We start from the raw sequence: 21,799 nt of genomic DNA, 5'->3' as shown, positions 1-21,799 counted from the left end.
CAGGGCATCAGGGGATTCACGCCCTCCCCGGCCCCCACGGCGCACCCAGTGCATGGTGGCAGCCTCCCAGGTGTCCCTTGACGACACACTGTGGTCCTTCCACACAGGGGAGCATTATTCAGAACTAAAGGGACACTCTGACCCATGGACCGAGGACACTGCTCAGCAGGAGAGGCCGGTCAGAGGCACTGCAGGGACCCCGGACAGGGCCGCCTGCTGTCCCCAGGGCCACGCAACAACACAGCACAGGGCGCCAACAGCTGGGGAGTCACACTTGGTGGACAGAGCCACAGCCTGGGGAGGTGGGCGCACCCAGGAGGCCGAGTGGACAGTGCCCTGCAGGGTGAGCGCGCCCAGCGTCCTTGGACTGCGCACTTAAAAGCGATTAAGATGGCAGACCTTATGTTCTGGATATTCCCCCACAATTGATAAAAGTCTCAGGTGGCGGCGGCCGTGAAGGGGAGCCCTGGGTCCCACTGAGCCCGTCCGCGTGAGCGGCCGTCAGGGGGCGAGGAACGCCCAGGACCTCTAGGAACAGCAGCTACGTCCAGCTCCCGGCCCAGCTCCCCCGAGGAACCCGGATCTTTACTTGCTTTGAGTCTCTGATTTCACAGAGCGATGGGGTGAGGCCAGCCCCGACCCAGAGGTCCCCAGCAGTGGCCAGAGATGGGCGGGCAGAGGCACGGGGCTGGGGCCACCTGCAGAGCAGCTCTTTATCTCATCTTGCTCCCTCGACAGTGACAAGGACAGGCTGTCAATGGGATCCACCTTCTTCACTTAATGTGAACCCCGTGTGCCTCTCATCCTGTGCACACCCCAGAGTGCACCCCGAAGTACGCGGCAGGGTCTGGTTTGTGCCTCTGGAACGTCAGAGATGGTTCGTCGTGGTCCCTGGTGGCTGCTCAGCGTCACGACTGTGGGGTCCAGTCACGGGGACCCTGGCTGGTGTCTGGAGGAGCTCAATCTGCGTGTGCGTAATTGGGCTGTGGCCTTAGACCACGATTCATACCATAGCGAGGAGCGGAGGGGACTGGACGGAGGGTCCGCCTGCTCAGCCCCAAGGCCCAGATTTGTCCTTGACCCACATGAAGCTCCGAGCACAGGAAACCAGGCCACCCTGCCTCCCGTGGCCCAGGGGCAGCCTAGAGGCTCCCCTGGGTGCTGGGGACACGGTGCAGGTGCCCTGTGGCCTGCCCTGGGCTTTCTCCCACTAAGTGACAGCTGCTGACCTGAGGGTTCCGAATCCCGCCACTGCCAAGCAGCCTTGGCGCAAGGTGGAGACGCAGGGTGGGCTGTGGCCTCAGTGTCACCTCCTCATTCAACCCCTGATGGCTTGGTCAGGGGCCTCCACCGTGGGGCCCTGTGGAGGTCACTGTCCCCGAGCACCCCAAGGGCTGCGTGGCAGTGACCCAGGAGGAGCCCTTGGCTGCACCACACCTGTCTGAAGGTGCAGCTGGGCACCCCCAGGAGGTGCCCACAGGGCTGGCAGGGTGGAGGCTGGCCCACCACGCTGGGGCCACCTGCCAAAGTGGCCTTCATCCCCGGCGCCTGCTCCTCCCCGTGGTGATGGGACAAGGACAGAGCTCTCGCCTGTGCCTCCAGGCCTTGCTCCTCCCAGGCCCTGCTCTCCCCGCGGCAGCCCCAGAGAGCAGCCAGGATGAGCAGTGGCTGTCCCCTTAGTGTGGAGCATGGGGAGGCCAGGCCAGGGCACCCGGGGTCCAGCCCATGCAGCGAGATGGGTCTGCAGCTCCCCAGCCCTAGCTGCCTGCGCTTCCCTGTGTCCTGGCCAAGAGCAGCAGCTGGAATTCCAGCCGTCTGAGGACCAAGTCCCTGGGCTCTGAGTCCGAGAGCCGGCACTGTGGAGTCGGGTGACTTGGATGAGGGAACTGGGCCACTTCCCAGCCACCCCGGGGAGTGGGGCGGCCTCCACACTGAACGTCTCCATTCACCCAGTCCTCACCCTGGGCCAGCTCACTGCTGGTGGGCTCAGCGGCAGGGAGGGAAGGGCTCCCAGGCTCACAGAGAGGTGGGGAGCGGCACAGGCCAGAGGACAGAGGGTGCCCGAGGAGACCTGGAGGCTGGGCCAGCGTGGAGGGGCAGGGCTGGTGGCAGATGGCCTGGCCCTGGGGCCTGCCGGTCCCTCCCAGGCTCCTCTCCTGCAGAGGAGGGACAGGAGGAGCTCGGGGACATGGCCAGTCACAGGCTCTGACACAAAGGGTGGCATGTCCAGCACGGAAGTCCCCGGCTGGGCTCAGCACCACTGGCTTCTCTGACGGCTGCAGTCCAGAAAGCTCAGAGCCCACCACCCCCGCCCCACGGCAGGCTTCCCTCCCTGGCCTCCTGGGCCAGGCGCTAGCTGGCCGCAGTGGAGCCTCTGTCCATGTGCCAGCCAGGGCCACCCCTGGCTCCAGGTGGGGAGGTGCGAGAGCCCCACCTGGGACAACAGGGGTTCACCAGCAGCCCCTCCCACGTCAGCCTCTCTACTTGGCTCACGGGGCCCCTCTCCACCTCCGGGTGGTGCATCCTCCACTCCCCGGGGAGGTCTGAACCGTGACCGTGTGACTCCACGGCCCCAGGTCCTCCAGGGTGTCAGCGCCGGGCACGGCACACCTCCCTCACATCTGCGGTGGCACGCACACCCTCGCTGCAGGCAGAGGGGGCATACTCAGGCTCAGGTGGCCACCTGTCAGAGACAGGGACCACAGACGGGGAGCCCAGAGCGCCACAGAATGCTCAAGGAGCAAAGGTGTGGACTGTCATCCGTAGGTGCCCAGCCAGCGCCTGCTCCCCAGGTGTGCCCTCCACCTCCCTCGCCTGCTGGCCAGGCCTGATCCTGGGGCACCTGGCCCATCGCTATGCCTAGCCTCCCCAGTGAGGTGCCACTGTACCCTGGCGGCAGGTGACACACAGGGTGGCAGCAGGGCCTGTGCCCCGCTTTCTGGGTCAGGACTGGGCTGAGCGGGGAGCACAGTGACCACCCTCATGGAGGAAATCTGGTCCCTATTCCACCGAGAGTGGGCTGGCCTGTCCAGGTCCCCACCTCCCCAAGGAAGCAGAGAGAGGGCAGGTGGGTGGGCACAGAGCAGAGCCACGGGGCACCCCGGCCACCTTCACATCCACGCACCTGTCAAGATGGGGCTCTGTCCCTGGGGAGGGGTGCACAGGCCCCCAGGACCCTCCAGACCTGCTCCCAGCCGCACAGGAAGCAGGAAGAGTCCCCGAGGCCGGAAGCCCATGGCTACAGCTCAGGGTTCCGCGGCCTCCGAGTGCCCTGTCCCTCACTGGGAAGTGCCATCTGGGGAGAATGTCCCTCCCCGGCACTGAGTGGGAAAGTGGCCTCTGCCGGGGGCAGGAAGGCCAGGGGTGCTCTGTCCCCTTCCTCAGGACCATCTTCCCCTTTAGTCCTGAACCCCCAGAGGTGGACAGGGCTCGGGGAGGCCCACGGCTCCCAGCAGACACAGCCAGCGGGTGGCCAGCAAAACCAAGCTCTGCCTGCTGGCCTCGTCCCCAGCCTTTGCTCCCTGCTGGCCTCATCCCACCTGGGAGCAGATGTTTGATGAGAGGGTGGCCAGAGTGTCCCCTGGGTGGGTGAGGCCAGAGCGGCCCTGGGGACCTGCTGCCCAGTCTCTGAAGAAAGACATGGAACCCCTATGCTGCAGGTGACCCTGGCCACCCACCCTTGGTGACGGGACGGGTGGACCCAGGTATCTCCCAGGGGTTCTCCGGACTGTGGCCCAGTGGTGCCCCCGGGCACCAGTAGAGGGCGCCGCCTTGGGCTGGGTGAGTGCAGAGCCGGCGCCTGAGCAGGGGCAGGGACGGTGCCCCCGGCGCAGTGATTTCCACCCCTCTGCACCGTGTCTGCGAGGACAGGGACACACAGGGACTGAGGCGAGGGGATGGACGGTCAGGGAAGGTGAGCGGGAGACGCAGGCGGAGCTGAGGACCAGGACAGGCGCGGGTGTCCCTCCCCCTCCTCCTTCTCCATGACGCCCAGCCACAGGCTCTGGGCTGGCCTGGCAGCAGGGGGCAGATGTTCAGAGTGGGAGCCCTCAGCTCCCAGCAGGCCTGGGTGACCACCCGGAGCCCCTCCTGTTAGGACACGGTCAGGACAGCCCCAAGGGCTCCGTGAGGCCTCCCTCCAGGGGGCTGCTTCCCTTCTCTGCAGGAGGGCAGCTCCTCCCTGGGGTGGGGGCTCCTGCCCAGCACAGGCCCTGGATGGGAGGGACAGGCCACTGGTGCCAGCAGGCGTCCAGGTGGGAGCCCTCACCCCACCCACCAGGGCTGCCCTGAGGCTTGGCCTGAGGCTGGCTCTGGTCCCCCTCAGGCGCCCCTCAGCGGCCTGCTGTCTCTGTCTGGCGGCCAGGCCAGTAAGCTCAGTCCAGGGGAGGGGAGCCGGGTGGCGCCTCCCCTCGGCTGTGAGCACACAGGGGACAGGTGGTGTGGGCTGCAGGGCCTGGGCAGGCCCCCTCCTTGCTCAGGATGCTGCCTCCCCACCAGCCTGGCCATCTCCGCTTCTCCTGCCTCTTGGCCCCAGCCAGGGCCGCCCACCCCCACGGGACGCTGGACGGGGCCCAGGAGCTCCAGCGGCCAAGGACTCTTTCCAGCTGCCCACCCTGCAGGCTCAGCAGAGCGGCCACGGGACTTAACTGCGACCAGGTCCAGGCTGCAGCCTGTGACTGCAACCCCATGACCCCCCCTCCACGCACAGGAGGTGGCACCAGGAGGCCACTGTCCCCGGGAACACTGAGGCACAGAGGCGGGTGACCTGCCCAAGGTTGGGGAAGCGGGGCTGGTGCTGGGCCACCGAGGGAGGGACAGGGCTTCTCCAAGCAACAGGGGGTCGTAACCCCACCTCTTGGGCTCTGCTGGTGACCACAACGGGCCCTGGAGCCCCAAGACCACCAGGAGGCCAGGGCCAGCATGCCCCTTCCCATGTCCCATGAGGCCTGCCCCGCTGGCCCTAGCTGCCCCAGGAGAGAGCTGGCGGGCCCATGGGGGACAGGGCCCTGTGCTAAGCTTCAAGGACAATGGAGGAGCAGAGGGGTCACTGGGCTGGGATACCATCCTGTCACCCGGGCCAGACTAGGCCCTTCCCCTGCCTGGGTAGAGGTCAGCCCCTTCCCCAGGCACAGACCGGGGAGCCTCACCCTGGCCAGGCTGCTCCAGCCACGAGGCCCCAGCTCCAGCTGGCTGGAGGGACATTCTGACCCCAGCCTGGTCAGTGCACTGGCCCCACACCCTGATGTCCATGCCCAGATGTCTGCAGAACCATGCACCTGGCTGTCCCTGTGCCCAGGTGGCCTCAGATTGCCACTCCATGGGTGAGTGAGCAGGGTGGCCAGCTGTCCTCTGCACGCCCCAGCACACGTGGCCAGGCCCAGGGCACAGGGCAGCACCTGCAGCCCCACCCCATCCTGCCTCCCCGGCCCCCTCCTGCCTGCTGGGCAGTGCCACTGAAAGGCCCTGGCAGGACAGGGGGTCAGGGAGGACGTGTGGACTGGTCGGTGCCCATGGCGGGGCTCCCCTGTCACCAACAAGGGGCTGGTCCTGGGCAGAGGGACAGGCAGACTCTGGGGGGAGGACAGAGGAGGGGCCAGGCCAGGCAGGACTGGCTGGTCAGGTGCCATCTCAAGGAAGGTTGACGGCCAGGCTGCAGGGACCTCCTGACTCCGGGCAGGCAGCAGGCCCATGGTTAGGGGACGGGCTATCCCGCCCATGTCAGGGAAACATGGCTAGTCGGTCACTCTTCCAACAGCTGTGGTGACCAGGGGAAGGCCTGGCGGAGCCCTGGGCTTGCTGGACAGGATTTGGGCTCTTGGGCAGCGAGGATGGTGCACGTATCAGGCACTGCCCTCAGTGGCTCCCCAGGGGCCTTCCTTTAACCTGAGAACAACCTGAAGTTGGTCACTGTCTGATCTTCATTTCATAGTCCACAAAGACGAGGCACAGAGTAGGTAAGTAACAGCCTGCAGTCACACAGCAACTGAGGTGTGGGCCAAAAGAACATGTCCAGGAGTCCAGGCGCTGATCATGAGAGTCAGGCTGGCTGCTGAGGGCCACCCATGTGCACACACACGCGCGCAGAAGCAGCCGGACACACACATGTGGCCCTGTGTACACACAAGTGCATCACAATACACACCAGGACACATTTCACAAGCAAATAGGTACGTACACACAGATGCACACACACACGCACAGGGAGCACCCTACACGCACACACACAGGGCACACGAACACGCAACCCACATGTGCACACGCACAGACACGCGTGCACGCCCCTCCTCCAGGCGCTCCTGTGTGGCGTGTCCGACACCCCTGCCCCACGACTTCCCCACCTGCTAGGCCTCGGGGGGAGGGGCCATCTATAAACTGCAGTCCGACTCCAGCAGGGTGGGTGGACCGGGGTCTCGGGGGACCCTCTATTTAGCTCTCAACTGTTCTTAGCACCTGGACTCCCCCCGGGGGCTGCTCAGAGCCAGAATCTAGACCAGCAGCAGGAACAGGCACGTGCTTCAGCTCTGCTGGGCGGGGCGGCCGGGCTGGGAGCTCAGGGCCTGCTGGACAGACGGCTGGGAGCCCAGGGCCTGCTGGACAGACAGCTGGGAGCTCAGGGCCTGCTGGACAGATGGATGGGCTAGGAGCTCAGGGCCTGCTGGACAGACAGCTGGGAGCTCAGGGCCTGCTGGACAGACGGCTGGGAGCCCAGGGCCTGCTGGACAGATGGATGGGCTAGGAGCTCAGGGCCTGCTGGACAGACAGCTGGGAGCTCAGGGCCTGCTGGACAGATGGATGGGCTAGGAGCTCAGGCCTGCTGGACAGATGGGCTAGGAGCTCAGGGCCTACTGGGTGGACAGGTGAGAGGCTGGGCCCTGAGGGGAGACCTGTGTTCCATCCCCACAGCAGTGCGCCCAGCTCCTAGACCCCAGCCCCGGCCTGAGGTCAGCCAGGACAATAGCTCCCTCCTGGACCGGACCACAGGGTGCTGTCCCCTCCCCATCACACCCTGCTGCAGGCTGGGTGCTGTGTGGCTCAGGACTGGCCCAAGGGCCGGACCTCGTCCAGAAAGACTTGGTGTGGTCAGAATGGGGAACCCAGGCAGCAGTGGAGGCCGGGAGGAGCCAGGGAGGGGCTACGGGTGGCCCCAGGCCCCAAGCACCAAGTTCTAGACCAAACGTCAGCAGGGAAACCCAGGCCCAGGGGCCCACGCCCATGTGGACTCCACCTCACCAGGCCCTGACCCCGGGACCTGGTCTGGCCCAGCGCTGGCTGTGTGGCCCCGGGACCTGGTCTGGCCCCGCGCTGGCTGTGTGACTCAGGCTGAAGCAGGAGTGGGGTCCCCGTGCGGGCTGTGGGTCTCAGCAAGCACTAGCTGGTGTTGAAAGTGATGGTGACCAACACTGCTGTCCCTTGGAGTCCCCAAACATCGAACCCAGACCTTGAGGCCCCAACAGTGAGTGGAACCTAAAGCCCCTTCCTTGCCTAGGAGTCTTGGAAGGGGGGTGACGAGGCCGACTGTGCCCAGGGCTTGGTGCTGGGCACCAGTGCAGCTCCCTGGATGTCCAGGGACAAGAGAGTACGGGGTCCCTTTGGCCTAGAGCTGGCCTGTCCTGAGGCTCCTGTCACCTGGACTGCCTCAGAGACTGACCGAGGGGCTCCGGGAGCCCCTGCTGTACTGGGCCGTCACACCCTCTGGCTAAGACCATTCCGGCGGCCTCTGAGCCTTGGCCTGGCCTGTGCCAGGGCTCCGCTGCCACTCTGTGGGGCGTTGCGAGGACAGGTGCGCTGGGATGGCAGACCTCACGGAGGGGTCGCCGGGCGCGGTCCCACTTGCTGCCCCCTGCTCTCCTGCTGTCTCATTTGGAGACCAAGATGTGGGTGTGCCAGGGCAGGAAAGGAGGCCCGGGCTGGCACCCCCTGACCTGGCTCCTCCCAGGAGCCTCCCAGCTGCCCTAGGCCTGCAGAGCTGCCCACTGGGCGAGAGGCTCAGGAGGGCGCACCCGCCCAGAGGCCCCCGCGAGCAGCAGCCAGGCTCCCTGGCTCCAGCCCTGGGCGGCGGAAGTGCGAGGCCCCTCAGCGCGAGGTCCCCTCCCGAGGCCTGGCCCCGCTGCTCCTTACCCCACGTGCCAGTGTGGCTGCGGCCTCTTGCCGTCCTCGCTGGCACCGCCCAGCCTGTTGAGCGACGGGGAGCGGCTGCGGGGCCCGGGGGCGTAGCTGGCCACGCTCTTGGCCACGCCGTCCGGCTTGCTGGGCATCTGCTGCAGCAGCTGGGGCGAGAGGCTGCGGTGGGCGGTGGCCGTGGGGCACACGGCCCAGTCAGGTGCGCTGGCATGGAGGTTGTTGTCGCTGTTGGAGCGCAGCAGGACCCGGGGGGCGGCCAGCGTGTTGGGGAGCCGCCGCCTGCGGTTGGAGTAGGCCGGGGCCTCTCGGAAGGGCACTGGGCGGGAGAGAGTGAAAAGAGGTGGGTGAGTGCGTCCAGGGGGTGACCCCGAGGCCAGGCTCATGCCTCCCAGCCCCCAGGCGACCCCAGGGCGAGGGGCCGAGCTCTGCGAGGCTCCAGCTGGGCTCCCAGAGGCCAGGACTCACCCCCGACCTGGAGGCAGGGGTGCAGAAGGCAGAGGGCTCCAGCCAGGCCCCGATGGAAGGGACCGGGGTCCCAGCTTCCATCGCCAGCGCCCACCCCTTCCGCAGCCTGGGAAGAGGCAGCTGGCTCAGACGCACGTGGGACAGAGCCCGGTCCAACAGGCAGCTGGGACACGCAGCACCGCCGTGTCCCCTGCTGAGGACTGAGCTGGGCCTCTGTGTGGGGAGAATCCCTGCCCCCGAAGTCCACAGGCTGGGGTCGGGCCCTGCGCCTCACAAGGGGACGGCTTCTAGAGAGAGGCCCTCACCCAGGCAGTGACGTGAAAATGGGTCACCAGCACGGGCCCGAGTCCCACGGGGTGGCGTTCTTGTAAGAGGAGACAGGACACGACACACAGAGGACGCCACGCGAGGACACAGGAAGGAACCGCCGTCGGCCAGCCACGGAGAGAGGCCTGGGGAGCCAGGACACCTGGACCCAGACTCCAGCCCCCAGGACCCGGGACAAAGACCGTCTGCTCTTCACACACGGCCCAGGCCCGAGGTCCTCGCCACAGGGACGCGGGCAGGCGAACCAGGCTGCAAGTGCCCCAGCAGGGGCCCTTCCTCAGCCATCCAGCTGGGGCTCACCTCGCCTGGTTCTGGGACGTCTGCCAGAGGCCAGGCCCTCGCCCACCCGAGCCCAGTGTGCCCGGGGACACGGAGGGGACGGCTCTCCTGGGGAGCCCAGGGCTGTGTCCACCCTGCAGCAGCCCTGGTGCTCAGAGGGCTGCCCTTCCACAAGGGCCCTCCAGGCTCCAGGGGACAGCTATGCCACCAGCCCGAGAGGCCAAGGATGCTGGGTGTCACCCCCGCTTGTCAATGTCCTCGGCAGGTTCTGTACTTGCCTGGGGTCTGCGCTGCCAAAGGCCAGCACAGCTGTTGGGCCGACCCAGAGCCGAGAAGCAAGAGGCCACCTAGTCCTCCAGGGAGCCCACCCCGGGAAGGGACCTTAAGGTCCTCCAGGAGACGTGTACCCTGGGTGGCCAAGGACAGGCTGGGCATCTGCCCCTGGTGCTCAAGGCCAGAGAACCCCGTGAGGCCCATCAGAGGAACCGAGGGGGGTTGTGCCTATTGCAGGGCCAGTGGACAGTCCCTCGCAGGGGTCACAGGGGACACAGGTGGACTTGATGGAGTTCAAGGGAACAGAGGTGGCCCTGGCAGAGCTCAGAGGGGACACATGTGGCCCTGGCAGAGCCCACAGGGGAGAGAGGTGGCCCTGGTAGAGTTCATGGGGGACAGAGGTGGCCCTGGTGGAGCTCCTGGGCACAGGGGTAGGCTGGCAGGTCTCTCCTGGGACACGTGAGAGAGGTGTGACGCTGGGAAGTGCCTGGGAAACAGAATTGGGACAAACTGGCACACTGCACAGAAGGGCAGAAAGCTCCCTGCGGTCACAGGCTGGACTTGGTGTCCTTTGGTTCAGCACAGTGGGAGGGTGGGGCCAGTCAGGGTCAGGGTCTCCCACGTAGGCAGCCTGGTGCCTCGGGCCCCTATCCGTGGGGGAAGCCCTCTGTGGGAGGAAGACGTCGAGGCAGCAGGCCCCGGGGACCTCAGGCCCAACCCCCACTTTCTCCAGTGAAGGCGCCCACAACGGTCAGCCCGGCCGGCTGGAGACGCAGGAGGACAGGCTGGCTGCTCTGGGCGGCCGGGCCTGGGTCCTGCAGTAGCCTCTAGGAGAAGAGCCACACCTGGGCCAGGCCACCCAGGGGTGCTTCTCAGGACTGAGGGAAACCACACGGGCCCTTCTGCCCCTGAGCAGGCAGAGGCCAAGACACCAGAGTCCACGGTCCAGGCTCTGCAGGAGGAGTGGCGCTGGAGCTTTAGGGACCTCAGAGATGCCAGACCTGGGGTGGGGTGAAGGACCAGGCAGGGGGCTGAAGGTCCCGCAGCCTCAGACAGGGCCACCTGTCACCCCTGGGATGAGGGCCACGCCACCCCGCTGGCTGCAAGACCACAAGCTGAATCAGACACAGCGGGGCCTGGGCTACCGGGAGGACCCTGCCCCGCCTCGAGAGCAGGAGAGCTCGCACCCGTGCCCGGCGACGCAGTCCGTCACCTCCTGTGACCCAGGATAGGTGAGGTCTGAGCACCCCTCCTGCAAAAGCTATGGATCCGGGGAGGCCGGCAGGGCCCGGATCAACTCCTCAGGAAGGAAGAGCCCAGGGGAGACGGGACAGATGCAGAAGTCACCTGCCACCATCGCCCCCGGGCTGAGGTCCTCCCATTCTCCATGGAGCCCACGGTTCAAGTCCCAGCAGGTGAATTTTGGTGAACGGTGTGAGAAGATGAACATAAGCAAAGGCTGCTTTCAAATAGATTCCCAGGAAGGGGTCTGCAGGGGGAGAGCCGGGGACCAGGCGCTCTCGTGGGAGCTGGCCGGGGGTGGGGGGGGTTGCGGATTGGAACGTCCGGGACATTTTCCTCTACGTCTTCCCCCAAGACCAGGCAAGTTGCTCAAACGGAATCACTTAGGTGACATGAGCGTTTTAATGAAAATCACCTTGCTTAATTACCAAGATTCCCACTAAATTAGCTTCCCGAGCACCGAGATTTCCCCGGCGCTGGTGATAGGAGGAGCCGGGGCTGGGGAGGACTCCCTCATTCCTTTAAAGTAACCTCTGCAGAGACCTTCTGATTTCCTAAGGACGAGAGCTCCCTGTCTGGCAAAACTGACTGGTACTATCCATGGAAATGATGGTTTTTTTTGTGAAAAGGGTTAAAAATAACTCTTTTCCTGTCTGAAAATGATTAATATTCCACCCAACTGTTTCCTTCTTTCAGGCAATCTGCAAACTCTGGGTGGGTGGATATTTTCTTAGCCGTCTTACATGCATTTATTTATACATTTTTCCCCACAATAAAAAAGCCCCACAAGGAATGACAAAGACCGTATGCACTTTTAAAGTCCGCCACGAGGCTTCTCCATCCACTCCATGAAATTGCCAGCCGGGGCGGCCAAGGGGAGCTGGGGAGTGGCTTTGAAGCACCTGCCCATCTGGGGCAGCGGCCATGTGCCCTGACCTCTCCCGGCAGGTGCTCAGCAGCCCTCAGGTAACGGGCAGCCTAGACTCAAAACTTCCCCGATTTTCCCAGGACTTAGTTCTTAACGAGCCCCCTCCGGCACAGACACCATGGGAGGACATTCCGGAACGTGGTTCTGCCAAGGCTGGTGGCTTAGAAACCAGTCGAATAAAAGGGCACCTTCAACCGTGTCCACCTCCCAGACCCACCAGAGCCCAACGGTATCGCACACCACAAAGATGCCCTTGCCCGACTCGACTAAGCACCCTGGTCCTGGGAGGAACTGGAAGTCCCCGTCCCTGGCCCGAGGCTCCCGGCAGCCCCCTCCTTACCTTCCTTCTTTGTGAAGGCATTTAACAAAGACTTCATTTTCCCTCCGACTTTGGCAGTGGTCCGCTCATTATATAACCTTCTCGGAGGGGAGGAAGGCTAGGCGCGCAGCCCGGCCCCTCCGTGCTGGAGCGGCTGGGACCCTGGGAGTGGCGGCGGGCGTCTGGGCACTGTGCGCTCCCGAGCATCGCTGGGCATGCCAGACCCAGCGTGCTGGCGACAAAGCCCACCCCATATTCTGTCTGTCAGCTGGGAACCAACTGCCGTTGACTGGGGCTGCTCTCAGAGCCGGCTACCTCTGGCGGCGTTCGTCATGTGAGCTGAGCTGGGCGCGGAGGAGCGGCACCGCACAGGGTTAACGGCGGGCGGGCGGGCGGGCGGGCGGGCGTGCTGGCGGCCAGGAGACGCTGGGAGGTATCTGTGAGCTCCAGCCCCAGTTATCCAAGGAAACCCGGGCTGGTGCTCCGTGCGCCTGCGGCTAAATATAATGCACTGTGCTTTTCTATTTTTTTTTTTAAACAAAATTAAAAGAAAAAGCCAAGTCTGTTCGCCAGCTCGCAGCAGATGTGGTAAGAAAGTCAGGGAAGCAAACACCCAGGCGCCAGCCAGGGCGCCCAGCAGACCCGGGAGCGCCCGGCAGGCATGCCGGCATCTGGGATTCTGAACGCGACCTATATTTCCCTTTGAGAGAATCAGACGAGCTCACGAGAGCTCACTGAGCTCACGTTGTGGTAATGACCCTGGAAGAAGCAAGAGTCCGCCCCCTCCTGCTTTTTTTTTTTAAGAGGGAGGATAAAACAATGAGATTGCAGAGCACCGGGTGGATCCCCCAGGCAGTGAGGACAGCAGCTTTTCACAGCCACCTCCCGGAGTCTCTACATTTGCATGCCAACAGAGGTCCTGCCAAACCAGCCAGGATCCCCAAAGGCCACCTAAGGAAGTTCTGCCCCAGCAACCGAAAGACAGGGCTGCGCTCTGCAGCCCTCCACGCAGGTGGGACACCAGGAGCAGGGCCCCAGGAGGCTCAGTGGAACGTCCCGGGGGCAGGGCTCTGGCACCCGCACATCTGCTGCCCGGGCTGTGATTAAGGGTGCGTTCTGTGGTTGCTAAGAGAACTGCTTCCGAATCTTAAAAAAAGGAGAGAGAGAGAGAGAGAGAGAGAGAGAGAGAGAGAGAGAGAAGAAATGGGAGAAGACCAATTGGAAGGCGGGAGTTGAATTCCATATGGCCGACGCACTTCCACACAAACGCTGTGAAGGAGGGAAGGCGGGCGGCCTGCTGCAGGAGGCTGAGGCTGTGCCACACAGACCCTGGGTTCCGGGGGCAGAGATGGTGCCAGGTCTGCTGGGTGTGTGCCTCCAGACAGCTGAGCATTCAGACACGGCTCCCGTCACGTCAGACCGCCCCAAGTCACAGAACTCAGGCGAAGCCAGCTCCGAGACGCGCGGAGGAAGCCACCTTCCAGACGGGACGCCACCCGCAGGCCCGCACACCTCAGGCACCTGTTTGGGCCTTGGGGCGAGGCCACCAGCTCCCAGAACCTCAGTCAGACACATGGGGTCACCCACAGTGACACGGCTGCTCTGTCCCACCTGGGAGGAGCTGACGGCTGTCTCTGGGGTAGGGTTCCCTGGCCAGGGCTCCAGGGTGGCCGTGTCACAGTGAGACTCCTCTGTACCGAGGGACTCCTCTGTGGAGGTGGGGGTCCAGCCACTCAGGTGCCAGCACGTGGGCCGAGGAGACTCTCTGGGAGACCCAGCGATGCCCGGTGCCCTCCATCTGCCCGCGCTCGGTCCATCCCAAGCCAAGTTCCCTGCCGTCACTGCTCTGGCACTGCCGTCTGTGCCACCAGCATGGCGCAGAGAGCGTGCACTCTCCCAGGCTGGCAGAGCCAGAGGCCAGCCCTCTGCCACAGGCTGGCGGGGTCCTGCCGACTTCGCAGCCCCGCCAGCTGCTCTGACCTTGGGTGGAGGTCAGGCCGACGCAGCCTCCTCGGGGCCTCCTTTACCTTGTGGAGAAGGCAGGCCACGTGCTGGGGAGGAAGACACCCCGAAGGACCGAGATCAGGCCCACTGGGGCAGAACCAGAACTCAGCAGCATGGCAGCAGCCCCCCACGTGGCCCCCAGGTCTCGGTGCCCAGCACCTGCGTGGAGTGGCCACTCCTCTGGGGCATTTCCCGTGGTGGGAGAGAGCTGGGACCTAGGCTGCCCAGCGGGAAGAAGAGGCGCGTCCCCAGCAGAGCAGGGTGGGTCCAGCAGTGGCTGGGCAGCAGGGAGGGAAGCCCGGCTCTATCCTGTGCCCTCCGCCTCCCCAGACCCCTCACTCTCCTGTGCCCCTCGGGTAGGGGACCATGTACTAGGAAGGCCCAGGGGCACCCAGGCCTGTCTCCTCCTCAGGTGTCAGGGTGCTGGGCAGGGGGCACAGCAGGCTCTGGACAAGACAACAGACCCCCGAGAGCCCCAGGCCAGAGATCCCTCCTCTGAGCACCTGCAGCTCTGTCCAGAGGCTGAGGCCACGTCCCACCACACCTTCAGGAAGCCGAGCAAGTCACTCGTGGAGCTTGGAGCTGGGACCCCAGCAGACGCACCTGCAGCCTGCTGTGGGGTCTCGTGTGAGCCCCAAGAAGCCCTGCTGGGTGAGTCGTCCATCTCTGCCACCCTCCTGGCCACCCGGCCTCCCTAGCGACGGGGTCTTACCACCCACACACATGGCCCTGGAGGTTGAGCAGGCCCAGCCTCCCTGCTCAGAGGTGACGTGGCTCTGGGCCCACGCATGAGTCCCCTGCCCCTGGGCTCCAGACCACAGGCCATGGCCCACCGCTGGCCCCTGCCCCTGACTAACTTGGTGGCCAACCAGGCACGGAAGGCAGAGTTCACCCAACACACAAGGCTACCTGGGCCTGGAGGGCACCTGCCGGCCTGCCTGTGTGGCCGGGGGTGGGCTCTGCGTGAGTAAGCACTTGAGCGCTGGTCAGGCCTCAGCTGCTGTGGGAGGGGAGCAGCCTGCCCTGTCCCCAGCACGAGCTTGTCCACTGGGCCCCACGGCCACCCCGGTGGGCAAGCTGAGCACCTCTGGGTCAGGGATGCCCCACGTCCATGGACACAGGAGAGAGCGGAAGGAAGGAGGAGACGGAGGCCCCGTGGCTGGGAGTGTCCAGGGAGCCGGTGACCCCCCGTGAGCCCTGAGGAGGCGCCCGCTTCCCAGCCTGGCCCCTCCGCCCCGGGGCTCCCCGCCCAGCACGGTGCCAGCCCCTGGGTGTGAATCCACAGGCAGCCCCTGTGGCCCTCTGTGGCCGTCCCGCCGCCCATCCCCATCGCAGGCCCCTCAGGCTCAGCGAGCCCTTCAGTCGCTCGCTCGTCTTTGACAACTGCCTGACAACAGGCTGAAAATAACCTCACTTCTCGCACAAAAACGGCTCTTTGCACATGGAACATTCCGGCACTCTGCAGGCCCGTCAGAAGGCGGCCCAGGTGCTGCAGACAGGCCGTGGGGCTCTGCTGAGCCGGGGAGGGGCAAAGTCCCCCACCTAAGAGAGCCAGTGCCCATCCCTCTGCTGGGCTTCACGGTGGCCGGGGACACCCCTGAGCGGGTTCAGGCACAGGTCCTGTGTCCTCTGAGCCCTAGTCCAGCTGCCCAGGCAATCCCCAGCCCCCGGGTCCCACCTGTAGAGCGGGGTGGCCACGGACTCTGGGCTCACTCTGCGGTCTCAGGGAAGAGGTCAGTGTGCTCAGGGCCTGGGAGCAGGACGGCCCGCGGCAGTCCCAGCTCTGTGACCTGGGAAAGTCACACGCTCTCTCTGTGCCTGTTCCTCACCTATGGAGGGGGACGTCAAGGTGCTGGGGAGGGTCCGGCACTGGTGCCTGCCGCGGTGCCTGGGCCGAGTGGCCGTGGTGATCCCTAAATTCCCTTAATTTCCAAAGTCTGCGGGCAGCTGGCTGGCCAGGCTGCCCCCCCACCCTGTGCTGGACAAGATAGGAGTCTGTCAGAAGGGGTCTGCTATCCTTTCTGGTGTCACCTCCTCGGGGACTGATTGTGGCATTGGAGAGATCCCCCCAGGCCAGCCCCCAGGGCACTTTCTGGTGTCAGGGAAGCCAAGTCCTCACGGGCAGGTGCCCTGTACCCTTCTCCTCTCTGCCCACTTGGGCGGGGGCTCGTGCTCTGGGAGTGAATGGGTGAGGCTGGGAGGACAGAGGTGGCAGCCCCCACCCCAGGGTCCCACGCCGCTCCTGCAGGCACAGAGGCCGTTGGTCTCCAGTTGTACTCAGGCCTTCTGAAGCGAGAGGCCACCCTCTGTGTCCCTGCCCGCCCAGGGCCACACACACTGAGGGGGGCTGGTGCCAAGACACAGCCAAGCTGCCCTCCAGCCCCAGACCTGGCGAGGCCTGCCCTGGCCCAGGCAGGTCCCCAGTCCTCAGGCCAGCGCCCTCTGTCCTGGCTCTGACTGCAGACTCCCCTCTCCAGCAGGGCTGCCTTCCTGGGGGGGACACCAGGGCCCCTCTCAGGGCCTCTGCAGGTGGCAGGGAGGGGCTGGTGGGCGTGGCCCCCTGGACTGTGCCCATCCAGGGTGCCACCGTGCACCTTCAGGCACAGGGCCCCCAGCCTGGCTCCAGGCTCCCCTGGTCCACTGTGACACCTGACACCCCAACGAGCAGAGGGGTTCCTGGCTGAGGAGGAGCCGGAGCCAAGCTTCTGACCTGAGCTCAGGAAAGGCCGCATTTGACCTGGGCAGCCTCTGGCCAGACGGGAGGCTCAGGGGATCCCAGGGGCAGGAACAACTCCAGAGGTCTCAGTGGCCCACCAGCCCAGGAGGAGAGCGTGGCAGGTGCAGGGCAGGTGGGGAGCAGGCCCAGCCCAGCCCCCACTGCCCGCAGGCCCGGCTTGCTCTCCTCGTAGCTCCAGATGACTGCGACTCAACTATTAGTCGGCAGCTTCTCGTCTCACAATAATTGCTAAATGAATCATACTTTTATAAATAAGCCAGATATAAAAAGGCGCCTCAGCAATAATGCGGGGTTCTCATGGCACAGGGTGGAGGTGTCTGCGGCATGTGTAAAGTGCCGCCCGCCGGAGCCGCCAGGCCCTGGAGCACCCCAGGGAGGAGCGGGGCGCGCACGGAGGAGCGCACCGGGCAAACCCCCAGCGTCCCCAGGATGGGCTGGGGGCCGGTGGGCCAGGGTCAGGGACTGGGAATGTCCTACCTTCCTGTTTCTCGACACTACCTTGGTCTTAGGTGCAGGACCGTGGCCAGGGCAGGGCCTCAGAGCTGGAGTGGGGCTGACCTCAGAGAGCTGAGGGTCCCCAGGTGCATCTGAGAAGGGGAGGGGCAGGTGTGGCCATGGCCTTGGGCAGCACCAGGCACCTCTTCTGAGACTTGGGTGACTGAGGACATGGGACCTCCCACAGGGGAAAGAGGCTCCCAGTGACGTGGTCACCCAGGGCCTGGACACGGGGCCCAGCGGGCAGTACCCCTGCAGGGGTGTGCTCCAGGGAAAGACGCGCCCAGCCGTGTGGGAGCCCGGGCAGGGCCAGTCCCTGGGAGGCACTAAGGGCAGACGGGGCACATGGCGGTCAGCCAGCGCCTGGCCTGGATTTCATGGGGTGCCCTGCCTTACGTCTTTGGGCCACATTTCACAACGTGAGTGAGGCGATGGTGCTGGGGATTAAGTATTTCCTGGGTGCAGTACTTGGGCACAGCGTGCCCTTGGTGGACGGTCTGGCCTTTGTTCCTTAGTGATTGTCAACGTCTTGTTGGGAAGACGCACAGGAGCTTCTGAGCCCCAGTGTGGTGACGGGGACCGAGTGACCCCGGGCCTGATGTCTGTTCCAGGACAGCAGCGGGGGCTGGTCCTGAGAACAGCCAAAGGACAGTCTGGCTCTCCTTGGGTCCAGGAGAGGGCCTAGCAGCTCAGAGAGCAGCTTGCAGGTCCCTGGGACAGGCCCTCAGCTTGGTATGGAGTGGGACCTGGCTTGGGACCTTCTGCTTGCCCTGAGGCCACCTGGGCTTCAAGGTGACCTTGGCAGCCTCATGGATGGTGCGCACTATGGATCAGTCTCACCTGCGGCCCGGTGGCCGAGACCCTCTGGGACCAGGGCTGAGGCTCCCTGGACACAGCTGCTCCTTCCTTCACACTGGGATGGCCACCTGTGCCCACCGTGCCCACTGTGCCCACCTGGCTGTCTCTGCTCAAGGGTCTGCTTCCAGCCCCCAAGGCCAGAGCCAGCTCCTCCTGGAGTGTCCTGGACAGACCTTTCTGCCCACTCTCAGCCTCGATCACACCCCAGGGCCGAGGGCTGAGCCGGTGGGTGCCCCCTCCCTGCAGCCCCTCTCTTTTCCTGGGTGGGACTCAGACCCAACTCTGAGGCCCCTGGGGGCAGCTTTGACACAGAGGACCACTTGGTCAGAGCACGGGTCAGGCTTCACCTTGGCTCTGCCCACTCTGCCTCCCCACCCAGCTCTCAGCCGAGATCCCTGGTTTCTGCCCAAAGTCCCTTCCCAAGGCAGCAGCCGTCCCCAGGTCGCTGCAGATCTCCTGTCACCAAGATAGCTGCCTCCAGGGGACACGGCAGTCACCACCAGTACGACTGGCCCTGCAGGATCGCGGGCCACTGCAGCCGCGGCGGTGCCGCCGCCCCCCTCCGTAGCCGACCCCAGCGGCACGTTTCTCTAGAAGGTGAGGAAACGGCGAGTCTGAGTTTGGGCTAGAAGGAGCCTGGCCGGTCTCTGGCCCAGGGAGTGACTCTGAATGGTGGGCCAGGGGCCTCCTGAGGCCTTGGAGGGTCCCCAGGCCAGCAGCCTGGGAGAGGTGGCTTTAAGGTCAGAGGAGCGGCCGAGACCCCTCCTGTGCAGCACGGTGGGTCCTCCCTCTCCAGCCACGGTCTGAGCCGCTGGCCAGTCCCCCCACCCCTGCACAAGGCCCAGCAAGGTGCCCAGGACCCTGAGATTCAGATGCCTTCGCTATGCCAAGCCTGCAGCAGGTCACCTGTGTCCCTGGGCCACACGTGGAGAGCTGGCCCTTCTGTGGCATGGCCTCTTGTCCACCTGGGGCCCCGGGAGGGTCACGCTCTTGGTCTGTGGAGTGGGACACAGCGGGACAGCAGGGAAGGCCTGGGCTGCAGGCCCAGAGGCTGAACGCCGCTGCGGTGCCCGGGGCTGCTCGGGGCTGGTGGCTGCAGTGGGGTGCAGGGGACCGCGAGGGCCAGGTGGGGCCGCGGAGCCTGTCCTCCGCGCTGGGAAAGGGCCAGAACAGCCCAGGCCTGGGGGAGGGCGTGCCTGGGCCAGGGTCCGGGACATGCTCCTGGAGCGCCAGGCCGGGGAGAGGCATTGCCGTGGGTGAGCCGGGGCGGCCTGGGGGTCTGGAGCCCTCGGTGCTGCTGGGCCTCGGGGAGCCCCCTGAGCTGTGCCTGTCCCCCGAAGCCCTCCCTGGCCACGCTGCAGAGGCCAGGACCACTCGAGCCACCCCGCCACATGGGCCCGGGGCCGAGGATGGGCTGCATCCCCCAGCAGCTCCTACACGTGACTCAGCGCAGCCCGGGAGCAACCAGAGGGACCGTCCTTCAGGCTGAGGGTCATATCCCTGCATGTGCCGCAGCCTCGTCCCCAGCCTGAGGCTTCCTGCCTATGATGCTGGAGCTGATCAGGACAGATGAGGTCACGGGGTGGACCCGAGGGGGTGGGTGGCCTGGAGAGACATCCCTCTCCACGTGAGGACACAGAGAGAGTGGCTGCTTGCAAACCAGGGCAAGAGCCTCCCCAGAGGCCAAACCAGGAGCCGACAGAGGCTGCACCAGGGCCTCGGGCCCCGGGCCTCCCACAGGGGGGACCAACACATTTCCGCCGTCTAGACCACCCAGTCCAGGGTCACATTCTTCAAGCACTGGGAACAAGGAAGCCCCCTCATGTGGCTGGTGGCACCACTCTCCCTACTGCCTCAGGGGCCCCACAGCGTCACCCCACTGCCCTACTGTCCCACACTCCCCATCACCCGGCTCCCTCAGCTCACCACAGGGCCTTTGCCCCTGCCACAAGATGACAGGTTGTTGAGGGCACTGCCCTGGGAGACGGTTAATGCCGTCCTGGGGACCCTGGTTAGCTCCCATGAGAGGGGTTGACTAGAGGAAGGCTGGCCCTTCCCCACCTAGGCTTCGTGTCCCACCAAGTGATCCGTCTCACATGCTTGTCATTGCGATGTCACTTACTCTGAGGCCCTCACCAGAGCTGGTTGGACTTGCAGCCTCCAAAACTGTGAGATAAGTTAACCTCTTTTCTTTATAAAGTACCACGCTCAGGTATTCTGTTATAGCAATCAAAAGGGGTCGAATGTAGTAACCCCCTGATTCTTTATCTCTGCCCTTATTTTCCCTTCATTACTTTGATGAAAACCTCAAGTCACATTCTTTAGGAGTTCTCTTGAACCATCTTTCTCCCACCAGTAACATGTCTGCAAACTGAGAGCAGGAACTAAGCCTGTCTGCATTTCCACCTCATGGCCTGTGTGGAGCCAGCCCCTTCAAGGTGTCCAGGATGCGGCAAGGGCTCTCCTGCCTCCCACCGGACTCAGCGACTGAGCCTGGCTGCCCAGTATCTGAAGCGCTCTCCAGAGCTCTTCCGGCCACAAACTCCCTCCCCACGCTGGGCCTTCTGGGGCCGGGGACAGGATGCACACCGCTCTGTGCTCTGACGAACCCCTGACTCAGGGCACACGGGGACCTGCGAACACTCCTTCTGGTTCTCGGGGGCCCTTGTCAGCCCGAGTTGGCCTTGGGGCTGTCTGTGACATGCTTCCGAGGTCTGGCCCTCGGGGGTCACTTGACACCTTGTTCTTGGGTCTCTAGTGATTTCCGATTCTCTGTGGGACATTGGTCTGTGGTGCTGGGGACACTCTGGACCTCTCCTAGCTGGAGGCAGCCCTATCGGCGGGACGCTCTGACCTGCAAAGGCGAGGCTGAGGCTGTGCCGGGGCCTCCCCTGGCCTTGGTCCGGCTCCTGCGGAGAGCCTAGGCGTTTCCCGAGCCCGACGTGGCAGGACTCGGCTCCACCAGGACCCCCGTGATGGGTGCTGCTGAAACCCGTCCTCAGCTCCGAGTTCAAGCTTCCCACTGGCCCCGGGACTCGGGCTCACAGGCCAGCTCAGGAGCCTGTCGAGGACGCGAGGGGAGTTTATGTGCGGACAGCGGGGGCGGATAGGGGGGCACCCGAGTGCTGTCCTCTCCCTGTCCCCAGAAGCACTGTCCGAATTTATAGGCATCTTAGGCAGAGTTTGTCACCGTGACCTGCAGGAGGGTATCTGCCGGGAGTGACTCTGCTTTGAGGAGTTGGGGGTCAGGGCTCGGACAGTGCCCGGAGGAGGGTGGACAGCATGAGCGACTGCCCAGCTGCAATGCTGTTTGAAGGCCCGGGTTCTAGGTGTGGGAACTCGGCTTCGCGTGGGCGCAGGCAGGGCGTGGCCGGGCGGCTCTGGCCTGTCCTGCCCTCAGCGTCCACCCGCGTGTGCTCCCTGGAGAGGGTGAGCGGGGCAGAGCAGAGGCGGCCTTGCCACCCAGCTGAGCCAGGAGCCCACCGGGCAGCAGGGGAGCCCGAGTGAGAAGGTCCATCACTACGCGAGCCCCAGCTCCCGCAGCCGAGGCCCCAGGGGGCTGGAGGGGAGGGAGGGCAGGCCACGGCGGCTCCACAGAGACTTGGCAGGGGCCAGATGGCCCGGCCCGAGGGAGCGCCCCTAACCGTCCAGCGAGGCGCCTCGCCCGCGCCCCCCAGCAGATCTGCGTTTTAAGATTAGACCCGCCAACAGCCGGGAAGCCCCGAGTCCGGGGAGAATTGAACCCCGCGGG

General features: G+C 65.0%; 1 protein-coding gene across 3 annotated transcripts in view; it reads right to left on the bottom strand.

Annotated features, from left to right (window-relative positions):
- The window catches only part of Shank2 (SH3 and multiple ankyrin repeat domains 2), a 198,270-nt gene extending 186,258 nt beyond the window's left edge, over nt 1–12,012 (bottom strand). For all 3 annotated transcript variants that reach the window (XM_026414152.2, XM_077797377.1, XM_077797378.1), the window contains exons 1-2: nt 11,976–12,012; nt 8,119–8,437 (exon numbers count right to left, since the gene is read on the bottom strand). In XM_026414152.2, coding sequence (XP_026269937.2) covers nt 8,119–8,437; nt 11,976–12,012 — 356 coding nt within the window. The remainder of the gene's footprint in view (nt 1–8,118; nt 8,438–11,975) is intronic.
- Nucleotides 12,013–21,799: the final 9,787 nt, after the last annotated feature.

The sequence above is a fragment of the Urocitellus parryii genome, chromosome 4 (assembly GCF_045843805.1).
Source record: "Urocitellus parryii isolate mUroPar1 chromosome 4, mUroPar1.hap1, whole genome shotgun sequence".
Taxonomy (NCBI): Eukaryota; Metazoa; Chordata; class Mammalia; order Rodentia; family Sciuridae; genus Urocitellus; species Urocitellus parryii.
This window is presented reverse-complemented; position numbering and strand designations above follow the sequence as displayed.